The sequence below is a fragment of the Crotalus tigris genome, unplaced genomic scaffold, assembly GCF_016545835.1.
Source record: "Crotalus tigris isolate CLP2741 ecotype Arizona unplaced genomic scaffold, ASM1654583v1 scf7180000023829.5930981, whole genome shotgun sequence".
Lineage (NCBI taxonomy): Eukaryota > Metazoa > Chordata > Lepidosauria > Squamata > Viperidae > Crotalus > Crotalus tigris.
The window spans coordinates 3,773,830-3,787,175 of NW_024100213.1; the positions used below are offsets into that span (position 1 = coordinate 3,773,830).

Consider the following 13,346-nt stretch of genomic DNA (forward strand, 5'->3'; position numbering starts at 1 on the left):
ATGGCAAAGTGATCTGATTTGGATGACAAAAGCAAAGGCCAGGCTGCATTCTAACAATATAGTGCATTGATAGCTTGATAATGTAGAGGTTTTTTTCTTTTTTCTCTGCATGATTTAAACCTCTTTCTCTTAGAATTGTTTGAGATTGTCTTTGTGTGTGTCTAAATAATCCAAATATTTTATTGTTTGTTTTAATCCAATCCCCCCCCATACATTTTCAGTGGAAGATCATCTGTGGTGTTTATGATGACAATTTTTATGCTTCCTAATACATTCCTTAAGGATAACTGCAATACTATGTGCTCTGTACCTAGAGATAAATGCTAATTAAGGCAACCAGATAACCTAACATTGTTTGCTCTACTGGGTTATGATAGTGGGTCCTCCCAAATGAGAAAAGGGCATTGCTTTTCCTTTAATGTTTCAAACTGAAATGGGCCCATATTTTACACATACTGTGCAGAGTTGGTAGGGGTACCAAGTTAGCTTTAAACTAAGGCCTCTTAGCTTAAGGATACTAAAGGTTCTACTTCACTAGAAATCTGTGTATAATTTGTTTTAAATTTCTGCTTGATATTTGTAAAGCTTATGTAATCCTTTTGTAAGAGCTTAAGTAATACGTTGCAGCAATGGATATAACAGTGCTGAACGATGATAGACCTTTGCATATGGATAAAATTTCCACATTTTTTTTTGAGGAATAGGCAAGTTCATATATTGATAAATAGATTTTTGTTTCAGAGAAATTGTTATGTAGCCAGACAATTTGGTCATATTTCCTCATATCTTCCACAATAGAAGTGGTGAATTATAATAGTGCTCCTGTTTTTATTCACATTCTGTTGGTTTGCCTCCAAAAATATTTGAATTTTGAAGCTGGCTGCCAAGTTATTATGGTATGATTGATGTGTCCTTTTAAACGTATTTGCCATCAATTCATGAGGGAAGAGAAGGAAGAAAATGATCTCTTTATTCCATTCAGATTCTGAGTAAGGAGCCCTTATGACTTTGGGTGTTCCTTTATAAAAGTCAGTTGGAAAAGTAACTTTTTTTTATTTCGCTTTTTTGTTTGTGTGTTGTGGTCACAAATCATGATATCTATCCTAAAGAGATGAATATCAGTTGTATAGAGAAAAAAATAGCTCCCTTGAAAAGACATGGATTTCAATAGAGAGAAAAAGCTAAATCGCTTTTGGGAGTACACAGTGTTTTATGACAAACTATTGTAATGAGTGTTTTCTATACTAACTAGCTTGCTGAGTAAATATGCATGATGGATGCTATGATGAAGTGATAAAACATGTGTAAAAAAAGATTTCTCAGTTGTTTTCTTTCTACCAGCTGTCTGTCTTTTGATAAGATTTGGAGACACAATCAGAGGCAGAAAAGATGGACATAATTGAGATGTGATTTGGTAGTTCATCTTTGATTACTTACATCTTCATCTTCCGCATGAATCTCTAGCCGGTTATAGTTAGAACCTTTTAGAATCAAGAATATTTACAAAAGCATAAGTCCTAATGAATTTAGGACATTTTATTTCCCAGTGCAAATTAACAGTAGAAATGCTATGACAATTTAAAAAAAATCTATTGCTATATATCAGTGTTTTTGATATTTTTATTTTAAATCTAATATTTGAATATTTAGTTGACAAAATGTAGTGTGCAAAGCAAGTTTTCATATTTGGGAGGGTTAAGTCCAATTTTTAACCTTTTCCTTTGCATTGTTTAAATAAAAAATCAGTTGTCTCGTCCCTCTAAGCCACATGGCTAGCTGGTTTAATTTCAAAATACTCATTGTATAACACAGAACATTGCAGAATTACACACATATACAAAATTACTTAGGAGACTAAAATTTCTATACTTCTTTGGAGCTCAGAGGTCTTCTTATTTTTAATGTATAATGAAAATCATCTTATTTAAATCTTAAGAGAATATCCAAGAGGTGTTTAAGAGCTAAAACTATATGATAGACAAACTTTGGCACTGCATGTATTGCAATTTAGATCAGAACATGGAAGGAAATAGAGATGTTGATTTAAAAAAGCAAAATCAAAATTCTTCCCCCCCCCCCATATATTGCAATTCAAACACTACCCCTTTCCTGTCTGTTGTTTGATGTGGGATAGAAAATCTCTTTGGTAGCTTCCTGTGACACATAATCCCAATTATTATTGGGGAGGGGATTATACTGGATTTCCCTATGTCCATCAGTGGTTGTTGTTTACTGCATTTAGAGGCATAACCGAGGTACATGCACATGTAAGGCATCACGTAATTTGATTCTAAGAGTTTCCATTGCTAGCACTGCTCATCCCTTAAACTAGCTATATGTTGTATGTTTTGGGAGTTAGGTTTTGGCAGTGCTTCAACTTTACATTGTTTTTCTCTTCTTTTGATGTTAGGCACTTTACTATAAATTAAAGTAATATCAGTAGAGGTATTCCAAACAGTGCAAGTGAAAGAAGCATTTCAGTCTATTCCAAGAAATACAAAAAAACCCTATTCAGATGAGAACTGAGAAGTGCTTTCTGTTTTTTTTTCTTTTTTCTTACAGTGACAGCACCAAAGTAAACAAAACTCCTTCATCTCCACCTGATGGGACTCCCATCACTAGCCCTGAGATCAAGGCCGTCAACCATGAACCAGAGCCATCCACTCTGGAAGCTCCTGGGGGAGGCATCCCCAAGTCTCCCTCTCAGGTAGTGAGCGCTGCTGTGGTGTTTTCTTTGGGAATTTACACATGTCTACTACATGTGTCCATATTTTTGTTACAGAGGACAGTTCGACTTCATCTACAGATCAAATAGTTTTTTCCCCCAGTTCAGGTTCTTTAATAGTTCTTTAATAGTTAGGCAAACTGCATTGTTTCTCTGTATTATGTAATTAATGTAATGCATAATTATTCATAAGAGCAAGAAAAGACCTGGCTAAATAAGATGTCTTGGCATGTGTAATCTCTGAGTAAAGTAGTCAACCCTAATACCAGTGGAGTAATAGAATGGAAATATTTAAGCTTTCTGAACCATTTTCAGGCACATTGATAATTTTCAGACATTGATAATAAACTGGAGGCTACTCTTAGACCAGAAGAGGTTTTCCATTAGAACTATTACAGCCTTCTCTTGTTTAATGTGTTTATTAAAGGAAAGGCATCACCAACTGCATCCTGTGTTTGGAAATGACATCAAACATACATGATTTCTCATGCAAATAATGACATTGTGTCCTTGCAAGTCACATGACTTGCATGATAACATTATCATACTTGGGTCTTCATTTGACCCCTACTTGCCCTCCTCTGCAGATGTCCATGTATATTTATATTATTTCATTTTAAAAATGAACATTTTATTTATTATTATTTTTTTTTTGCTAAATATCTGCCAGTGTGGCTTTCATCTGATTTAATCCAAAATCACTTTGGCTTCCCAAAAGTAGCTTTGTTTTAGTAATTTCAGCATCCAACAATCTTTTGAGAACCAACTGCTAGTTAAAAATACAACTTATTTGCCAGAATGTGTTTGAATTTATTATAGTTATATGAAATAAATGATGAATTCCTAGCATTAGAGTAGTGGTGGATCTAGGTAAATTAACTATAAGACATTATAATACAATCACTATTCCTAGGTGAGCACACATATCATTATATCTCTAGTTTCCAAATTGATTGTAGAAACACCCCACCCTGCCTTGACATGTGGTCATTTTTTTAAAAATGTGGTTGCCCTGTTTTTATAAAACTACTAATCAAAGTTGCAAACAGAATATATGTATCAATCCTTCTTTGGTCAGTGAAGAGCAGTGTTCTTGGGAGAAGGAAAAAGTCAAGATCTGTATTAGAGATACTCTGGGTTCAAAATGAATCTTTAAAGTCAGTTTGGAAGTATGTTAAAACTCAGGTATGAAGGATGTAAAATCTAATTACAATTAGAGATACAGTAACTTGGATAAATGACTGTTTGGTTCAGCAGTGTGAACAATATTTGCAGCACTGTTTCTGATGAGATTTCTCACTCCATCTATGAATAGGGCAATGGAAATATGCTGCTTTATGTATTTGATTTCCAGTTGGACTGAAATAATAGTCATTTGGACAAGAAATTGGTCCTCTTGTTTTTGCTATTAATTTGCTAATAAGAACCGGCCCAGTTGCTGTCTAGCAGCAATTTTAGTTAATAATGCATTATAACAAGTACATTTTACTTGAGATACATTGCAGAATTGTTTTGTTTCAGTAAAATAAAATTAAAAGTATGCCCTGGGGCCAGCCATTGTGTGAGTAGTTTTCATTTAGATCAGGGGTGTCAAACTGCTGGCCCATGGGCTGGCTGCATCTTACGGAGACCATGCCCACCCCAGTTCCGGCAATGTGAAAAAAGTCACGGCACGTCGCAACATGTCACATGATGTGGCGAGTTTGACACCCGTGATTTAGACCAACAATCCTGGTAGAATATAGTAGCATAATGTATATGTTTAATGTCTGCAAGTGTTTTCATCTTTCTCTCTCTGATTTCTAAGGCAAGTTCTAACCAATCTTGAAAAGTTCTTTGGTTGCTTTTTAAATACTACTTTATTTTCTTTTTTCTTTTTTTAACTCTAACAATGTTGCTACTACGTTGTCTTGACTGGAGTTTTAAATAAGTCACTTGGCTAAACTTGAATTGAAATCATTTTCATAGTTTAGAACATTTTTTGTGATCATTAATGTAATAAGCTACCCAATTTGCAAATGAATTATCTGAGTTTTAATGTGATGTACCGAAAGTGTATCTGGACATACACAAATACCTCACTGCGCTTGGTAACTAGACTCCAACTTGAATGTCTTTTTAAATGAGCAAACAATTCAGAGCCATCCTCTGAGGTGTAAGGATAGTATACTTAAACAAATGTTAAGCTCTCAGGGATGTATGCTATTGATTCCAAATTTATTGTGAGAGCAGCAATCTCTGTTGCTTGCTTTTTTTCTAAATAATTGTATCTTTTTGGAAATGTTCTCTTCATTCACTGCAGCTTATTTCTATTCCTCCTTCCCATTTGGATAGAAATAGAAACAGCAAAGCAATGAGCAATAGTTGTGACCCCATAATAATAAACAGCACCTTGTCTTCTAAAACAGTGCAGGATATGAGAAGGAAAGATCATTGTGGAGGACTCACCAGAATGCATAAGGTGTAGATCTCCTCAGATTAATGGCCTTGTAGCCAGAAGACTGCTTAGTGTTTTACACTTTGAGTTGGGCTTGTATATGTTATAGAATTTTGCTATTTATTCCTATGCTGAGAAATGATTTTCAGATCTTTCCAAGAATTTGGAGAGAACTAATAATAAAGATTTTCTGTTTCATAAATTGTAGAAAATAATGAGGTATGTAGTTTGATCTGTTTTTATTGATTTTTTTTTCATAGAAAATATCCATTAACAACAAAAATCAGATTCATTATAATAAATATCTAGTGCCGTGGTGGCGAACCTATAGCACGCGTGCCACAGGTGGCATGCAGAGCCCTCTCTGTGGGCACGCCCATCGTCACCCCAGTGCTAGGCCTTCAGCTGGGTTTTATAAAGCCTTTTTGCTCTAGGCCTCCGCTGCCATGTGCAAAAAAAAAAAGGTGCAATCAATCAATCAATCAATCAATTTCAACTTCTTGCAGGAAAAAAAAAAGATCTTGCAAAGTTGGAATTGATTGATTGAACTTTTTAATCCCACCCAGTCTGCGGTTACCACCGCAGCCACGCCCACCCAATTGGCCCACCCACTCGACACCCGACGATACATAAGTGGGTTTTGGGTTGCAATTTGGGCACTCGGTCTCTAAAAGGTTCGCCATCACTGATCTATGTATTCTATTCAACACAATGCAGAATATTAAGTCATAAGGGAGAATGGATAACTCAGCTAATCTATTTTTCTCTTTCCCCACCAATGTTGTAGGCTCTTTTATCTTCAGCAACTATTCCTGTGTTGTACATACCCACTTTCTTCTCAATTTTGACTTAGATTAAGCAAGCTTTTGAAACGCCACGACATCCTGCAACTCTGAATAGAAGTAGTAGTAAGAGTAGCGTAGACATAATCAGCAAAGCTTCTGTCATACCAGCTGCAGCTGTCACTAAAAACACTGTTCTTTCTAGACATCTTCCACCCCCATCTCCCAAAAGAAAGAATACTTAAGAAAGATTCTTACTCTGAGGAGAAGGGGCTACTCACACTATTGCAAAAGGAGAAAACATATGTGGTGCACACTGCCCTCAGCTGGCCTTTCTCTTTCAATGCATAATGAAGCTTGTTATCACTCACTATGCTCAACAACAGGCAAAATCAAAAGGCCTTAAAATAATCCTGTAAGAGGATTAATTTCAGCCTCTTCACAATTGTTGTATGAATAAAGCATCAACAAATCATGTATCCTTGAGAAAACACAACTAACCCTTTTAGCACAGTGGTGCAATGTGTACCTGGGGTAAATTATTACATTTAATGTTAGGAGGAAAAAAAATGAATATCTTGATATAAGATTTTAAAGGAGTATTTGAAAATTTGAGGGATATTGACAGAAAGCTCTCCCTTCTGTAAATAACATAAAATATTTAAACATTGCAGATAGTCTCATCTTTTAAACCTCTGTGTTCTTATATGAAATATTTAATGTTTTGGTTCCAAATTATCTTCCAGTTCTTCTTGCTAGAATACAATATCTGTCACCATAAAAGAATAAAGCTGAGCAATTACTGCTCTGTCATTACAAGGATGCACCATTCAAATTTAAAATAACATTGTTATGAGAGAAAAAATGCAAAAGGTCAAACAAATTAATCTTCTCCCAAAAGGTTGGTATGATGTAGACTAGAGTTGTCAAACTGGTAGCCCATGGGCCAGATGCGTCACATGCAGGCCACACCCACCCCGGCTCCGTAAAGGCAAAAAACATCACAATACATCACATGATGTGATTGAGTTTGACACCGGTGATGTAGACTATGTCCCATTTAATAGGATATATACCAACCTTACACTTTAGAAAAATTGCAAGTAGAACCTTTAATAGTACCAATACTTTGAAGATAAAATGTAACAAAGAACCTAATAACATTAATAATATTGCAGAGAATTACAGCTTATGAACTCTAAGAACAATGATTAAGAGCACTGTAAAAATGCTATTATAAGATAAAATGCTACTTATAAGATACATACAGTGTGTGTGTGTATGTGTATTGAGTCATATTTTTTTTTGTAATAATCCTCCATTTTTTCTCTGTTTATTTTCTTTTATTGACCTTATAATCCCTTGCATTGGAATGGAGTTCGGGGTGTGTGTGACTGAACAGAGTTCAAGCATTTACTGGCTGGATGCCCTTCCTGATACCCACACGAATTATCCTTATTTTCCATATTTGATTTTAATTTGCTTTGTTATACATTTTTTTTGACATGGTGAATGACTAAAGTTTTAAAGTTTGGTTTGACGTTGTTGTCATTTATCACATTTGTTTCCATCCCATGCCTTTCAGAGAGGGGCAGTATTTTGAGACTGTGCTTGGGGCATCAGTTGGGCTTAATCCTGTCCTGCCACAGAGTGATTATAGGGAAAATCTCTAATGAAATTGACCATAAAATGTGAATCTCAAAAGGACAATCTTTTATTGAGTCAGATATTATGCTGCAAATCTATTATTATAGCTCTAGAAGAAATAATAAACAGTAATTAGAATGATTTCACCATCCCACTGATGCTAATTAAGGTCAAATTGCTTTAATTTATTTTTTATGTAGCAATGTTAAGGGATTTTATAGACTCTTGCATTCATAAAGTACTTCAGGTGCCTGCTGTAAAGAAAAGCATGCAGCTGTTTGCAGAAAAGGTAACAAAACAGCTGCAGCAGACAGAGTATGCACATGCCCTCAGAAGACAAATACAATGTAGAACCACATCCATGAATGCATATTTCTGATAAGCATGGAAAAATTGCAAGTGTTGAATCTAGAAGAATAGATTAGAACAGAATAGAGCTGGAAGGGACATTGCAGGTCTTCTAGTCCAGCTCCGTGCTCAAGCAGGAGAACCTATACCATTTCAGACAAGTGATTGTCTAGTAGCCTGTTTTTAAAAATCTCCAGTGATGGAGTGCCCACGATTTCTGGGGGCAAGCTGTTCCACTGGTTAATTGTCCTGTCAGGAAGTTTTTCTTTAATTCCAGGTTGCTTCTCTCTTTGATCAGTTTCCAACCATTGTTTCTTGTCCTGCCCTCTAGTGCTTTGGTGAATAATGTGACCCCCTCTTCTTGGTGGCACCCCTTCAAATACTGGAATATTGCTACCATGTCTCCCCTATTTTTTCTTTTCTTTAGACTAGGAATTGAGTTCCCCTTCAATTCCTTCATCTAAAACTGCATTATAAAATAGTTCCATAAAAGAAGAAACAGATATCTCTAAACTAGGGAATTTAAAACCCTTGTTAACAGCTGTTTGTATAGCAGCAGAACCAACTGTAAATGTTGTGACAATGGCAATATAAATATCCATGGATCCGCTGATTAAGTGCCATTTTATTACAATAAAATGTTTTGATTTAAACAAAGAATAATAAAACTGTAGGATGCTCTACCCAGCATCTACCTAGGATGCTCAAATGAAAACATTTGAAATGCAAACATTGGCAGGCCTGGAGCATAAAGCTTACATAGATAAAGTTCTTATGGGATCAGATAGCAATTTCCATAAAAAAAAACTATTACTGTACATTAAATAGGTCATATTCTGAAATGGTCACTTGCAAACTTCATGACTTGCAGGTCATGAAGAGGAAAAAAATCTACCAACATGTACTGACCTAAATATAAATTTAGCAGAGGATGTGACTCTACAGCAAATGGAAAATAAGACTACTCTTTTGCAATGAACATCTCTGGTCTTTTGAAAGACTGCTGGCTGCTATTTCAAGTCAGAGGACCTTTCTTTGGAACTTGATTTCTAACTCTGGCATCATGTTGCTTGTAGATGAGTTGAATTTAGCGTAGCAGAGTTTCAATATCTGCTAACTCAAGTAACTAATTTATGGAATAACAAGAACTGCCCATTTAGGAAAAAAGTTCTAATATGGGATCAGCCATGCTGCTCTAAAAATAAAAGGACTAATTATGGTGAGTGACATTTGACACATCTTTATTTTCATTGAATGGTGCAGTGGAAGAGGACCAGGAAGGAGAGTATACCTGATGGAATTCAAGCAGAGCCAGTTCCATTATACAATGATAATGTGTGTTCATGTATGGGACATGAAATTCTTTGGGTGTTATGACCAAGATGGTCAAAGCAAGCCTCTAGAGAGTTCTTTATTTCTTTTAATCAGTGTCCCAGCCCTCCAACAACCCATAAAGCTTCATCTTCATGCTATCCTGAAGGCAGCCACCCTCACTCCCCCCCCCCAAAACAGCCCCTATAGTACCATGAAACTCACAGTACCAAGAAAGCATGCTCACAGGGCAAGGTCATGGGTTCCAAGTCCAATCCACCAGGCAGGGTCCAGGCCCAATACAAGGGCAACAAATATATGAACAACTGGTTCTCTGTGTGGATGCCACTTCTGGAAGGTCCATTCTGGTCCTGGACAACAAAAAATTAGCTACCGGTTCTGCTGAAGTGGTGCAAACCAGCTGAATCCCACCACTGAAGGGTAGGCCTCAGGACAAGGAACAGGTCCCAGAAAAGAAGCAGTTCCAAAGCCCCAGTGAAGCAAAGGCCAAACGCAGGCCACAAGAGAAAAGCAATCTTCCAAGCAAGGCAAGGCAAGGCGAGGCAAACAGCAACAGGCAAACACTAACTCCCCCATGGCTTCTCCTTAAGTTGCTCCCCTCCAGATGTTCCTTGTGAGGAGGGGTGGGGCAACCTCCTCCTGAGTAGCCTTGCAGCCCTTCTCTGGGCTTGCCTGTACTCCACTCTCCTTGCCCTTGGATCAGTGGAGCAGGCAACTGTTCCTTGTCAGAGGAGATTGGCTGCCTATCAGCACCACTGCTGGTCATTAGCTGATTCTCCCCTGTGCCTGAGGGGCCCGGGAGAGCATCATCCTCAGCCCCTGCTGTGCATTCCCTGTTGGATGGTCCCAGCACCAACTCTACCTCCTCCTCTAAACTGGCCTCTGACGGGGCCATGACATTGGGATAAGTTCTTCCCTGAAACTGAAATAGAAAGAGACAGGCCAATGATTTGTAGTGCAAAAGACATAATTAGTAGAGAGGAATGCACAGTTGTGTAAGTTTGCAGGTTTGTCTAAGACTTGAAAGAGCAGATTAGGAAAGGGAAATTGTCTCATATGAAATCCAGCGAAGCTTATGCTTCTCTGCAAGTTGAGATGGTAACTCCTTTAAGGTGTTCAAGTCCCAAAACAGTGTCCAAGTCCTGCAAGGTTCATGGATCCTATTTTGGGAAACAGCAGAACTGAAATTCTTGATGCAAAATTCCTTAAAGAGATTTCCATAGTTCATGCTGCGCTATAAGTGAATTGTTGCCTTTGGGTTCTGGATATTTCAAACAATGTGAGGATTTGAAATCAACCAAGCTATGAAGCACAGTGGGTTTTCTGTTGAGGAGAGAGAGAGAGAGAGAGAGAGAGAGAGAGAGAGAGAGAGAGAGAGAGAGAGAGAGAGAGAGAGAGAGACAGGCAGGCACAATGGAATATATAGGGTTAAAAGGACATGAGTTCTAATCCCAAAATTGCCTGCACTGTTGCATTCTGATGATGGGTTAATGAGAGATCTTTACTCCCACAAATTATTTGACAAATATTACTACTGACAGGCAATAGAGTGCTTTCCCCGTGGCCAAACTTGTACATTGCTCTCCATATTATTGGAGGGAAAATACCATACAATCCCAAAAGCTGAGTGAATTTAGTCACAGAGATGAAAGGAAATAGAAATGGTAAACTATTTATTGATAACATCTGCATATATCACACAAGTAACTATGGGTGGCTTACAGAATTAAGGTCAAGAAACCCTTCAAATGTAACCTCCCAGTGCCCAATTATTTTAAACACTCATACTGGCTGAGCTCATCTCCACCCTGGCTCCAATGCCTAGGGGATCAGCCAGGCCTGCAATGCTTTCCAAGTCTTGAGGGTGCGGGAGGGGAATGCTGTTCCACAGGGCAGATGCAGCCATTAAGAAGGTATTCAACAAAATGGCATGGTTCAATAAAAAGGATCTAGAGCGTGCCCTCTCAACTACATCTGTGAGGTGGGCAGAAACAATAGGAGAAAATCAGGCTTGCAAGTAACCTGGCCCTATACCATGAAGGGGCTTTATAGGTGATGACAAGTACCTTGAAGTGCACTCAGAAGCCTACTGGGAGCCAGTGTTGTTACCTGGGTGTAATGAGAAGTACCAAAATTGCCTGCACTGTTGCATTCTGAACCAGCTGCAGCTTCTGAGTGCTCTTCAAGATTAGCCCCATGCAGAACACAATCACAGTAATCCAAACAGGAGGTGGCTAAGGCAAGGTCACACAGTCCAGGAAAAAGATGCTGTTGGCACACAAGACAAAGCCGTGCAAAAGCCCCCCCCCCACTACTCTTCAGCTCCCATCAGCTTTTCAAATAAGAGCTGAGAGTCTAGGTAGGAGGAGCCCCAGATGGTACACCAACTCTGACTGACTGAGGAAGATGGAAAATCCCCCAAACCAGGGGACCCTAAAACCCACAGGAACCATCATAATACTACTTCCTACCCCTAATTCCTTGACTTGGCCCAAAAGGATAACATGATGGTATTGAAGGCCACTGAGAGATCAAGGGGGGCCAGGATGGATACCCTACATATTACCTTGTTATCCATTTTATACAGGACTTCAAAAAGATTAATACAATCATTGCTAGATGTCCCAGGTAGGCTTAGGAATAGAATTGGGTGGTTAGTTTCCATATGTTTGCTCAATCATCACTGATTTTTGAAAAAGTCTGAAAAATAATCTATTATTTATCTTTTGCATCATTGTTTTTTCCTCTCTGCACAGTTGTGTTTTTTACTTTTAAAGTGGTTCTTTGATCATAAATAAAACCGAATAAATGAAAAAAAAGAATGCAGTCAAATTTAGAACAAGCTTATCAAATTCTAAGAACTGCCAAAAGGCAAGCATGCAAATTGTGTGAATTGTCCTTTTGCATTTCCCGTGACCTAACACACACCGATTGTGACTAGTGGCTTATTTTTACTAAAACCTTTATCTGGGCATATTTATTTTTTTAGTCAGGGCGGAGTAGATTTTTTATATCATTCTGATGGAGAAACATTGTTAGAACAGTCAAATTATTTTGAATTTTGAAAATCAATTTACTGCTCTGACATTCTACCTAGAACTGAGATTCTAGATTCTGAGAACTAATTTAGAAACCTAAGACTGTGAAGAGATCTGAGAAAGAATGTTATTGTACAAAAGAAAAAATCAATATGTGATACTTCCACTGGTGTGATCCTGTGTGCCTGATGATATCAAAAGGAATGAAAGTCCTTAATGTAAAATATGTAGGAGAACAGGGATTCTCAGACCAGCTCAATTTCTTCTACTACTGTGTGTGATGTCATGATTCCAAAATAGTCAGAACTAATTTCTATTAGTTAACATTGAGTGATGTAATTGGCGGTATTATTATCACATTATAATGATAATGATTGGGTATTACATTATTGGGAGCCTTCTGCACTGGAATCTGAAACCCTTTTCTCTATGGAAGTAGCTATTTCTACAAATGTAGGGCTGCTAGCTTCTCCGGCTTCATAGAACTTTTTAAAAAAATACCGTAGTAATATGCAATTTCCCATCTTGTTGTTCCAGAAAGTTACACAGACTCTAAATATGTTTGCATGATCTATCTTATGCATATTAATTATATTACGCTTCTCCTCTGCAGAAGGGAAACCTGCCCACGACTGAAGTGTAATTAATGATGCAAAGCTTTTTGGAAGAGTGTGATTGTTTTCCCTTATTGCCATGTGTTTTTGTTCTGACCCTCTTTGTACATAATATGAGTGTGCAATTGTTTTTACTCTGCTAACCTGGTTCCTGTCTCTGGTTTTTTGGGTGTTGCTGTTTGTGCCGTGGCCATATGTTCACTTGCATGCAGTTGAGGAAAGGCCCTCCTGTGCCACCACCTCCAAAACTCACTCCATCCAAGGAGATGAAGCAGGAGAACATCATCAACCTGTTTGATGACAATTTTGTCCCAGAGATCAGTGTGACAACCCCCTCACAGGTTAGCTTCTCCTTCTTCCCTTCCCTCTCTTGACCTCTCTTCTATTGTTTCCCCTCCACTGTTCCCCTCTTTTCCCTACTAG

The 13,346-nt window shown here is 37.8% G+C and overlaps 1 protein-coding gene across 16 annotated transcripts in view; it reads left to right on the forward strand.

The window, feature by feature from the left end:
- BIN1 (bridging integrator 1) overlaps positions 1–13,346 on the forward strand; it is a 113,241-nt gene that overhangs the window by 83,546 nt on the left and 16,349 nt on the right. For 14 of the 16 annotated variants that reach the window (XM_039321862.1, XM_039321864.1, XM_039321866.1 and 11 more), the window contains 2 exons: positions 2,563–2,707; positions 13,136–13,264. In XM_039321862.1, the coding sequence (XP_039177796.1) occupies positions 2,563–2,707; positions 13,136–13,264 (274 nt within the window). The remainder of the gene's footprint in view (positions 1–2,562; positions 2,708–13,135; positions 13,265–13,346) is intronic. The other 2 variants (XM_039321877.1, XM_039321878.1) reach the window with 1 other exon arrangement.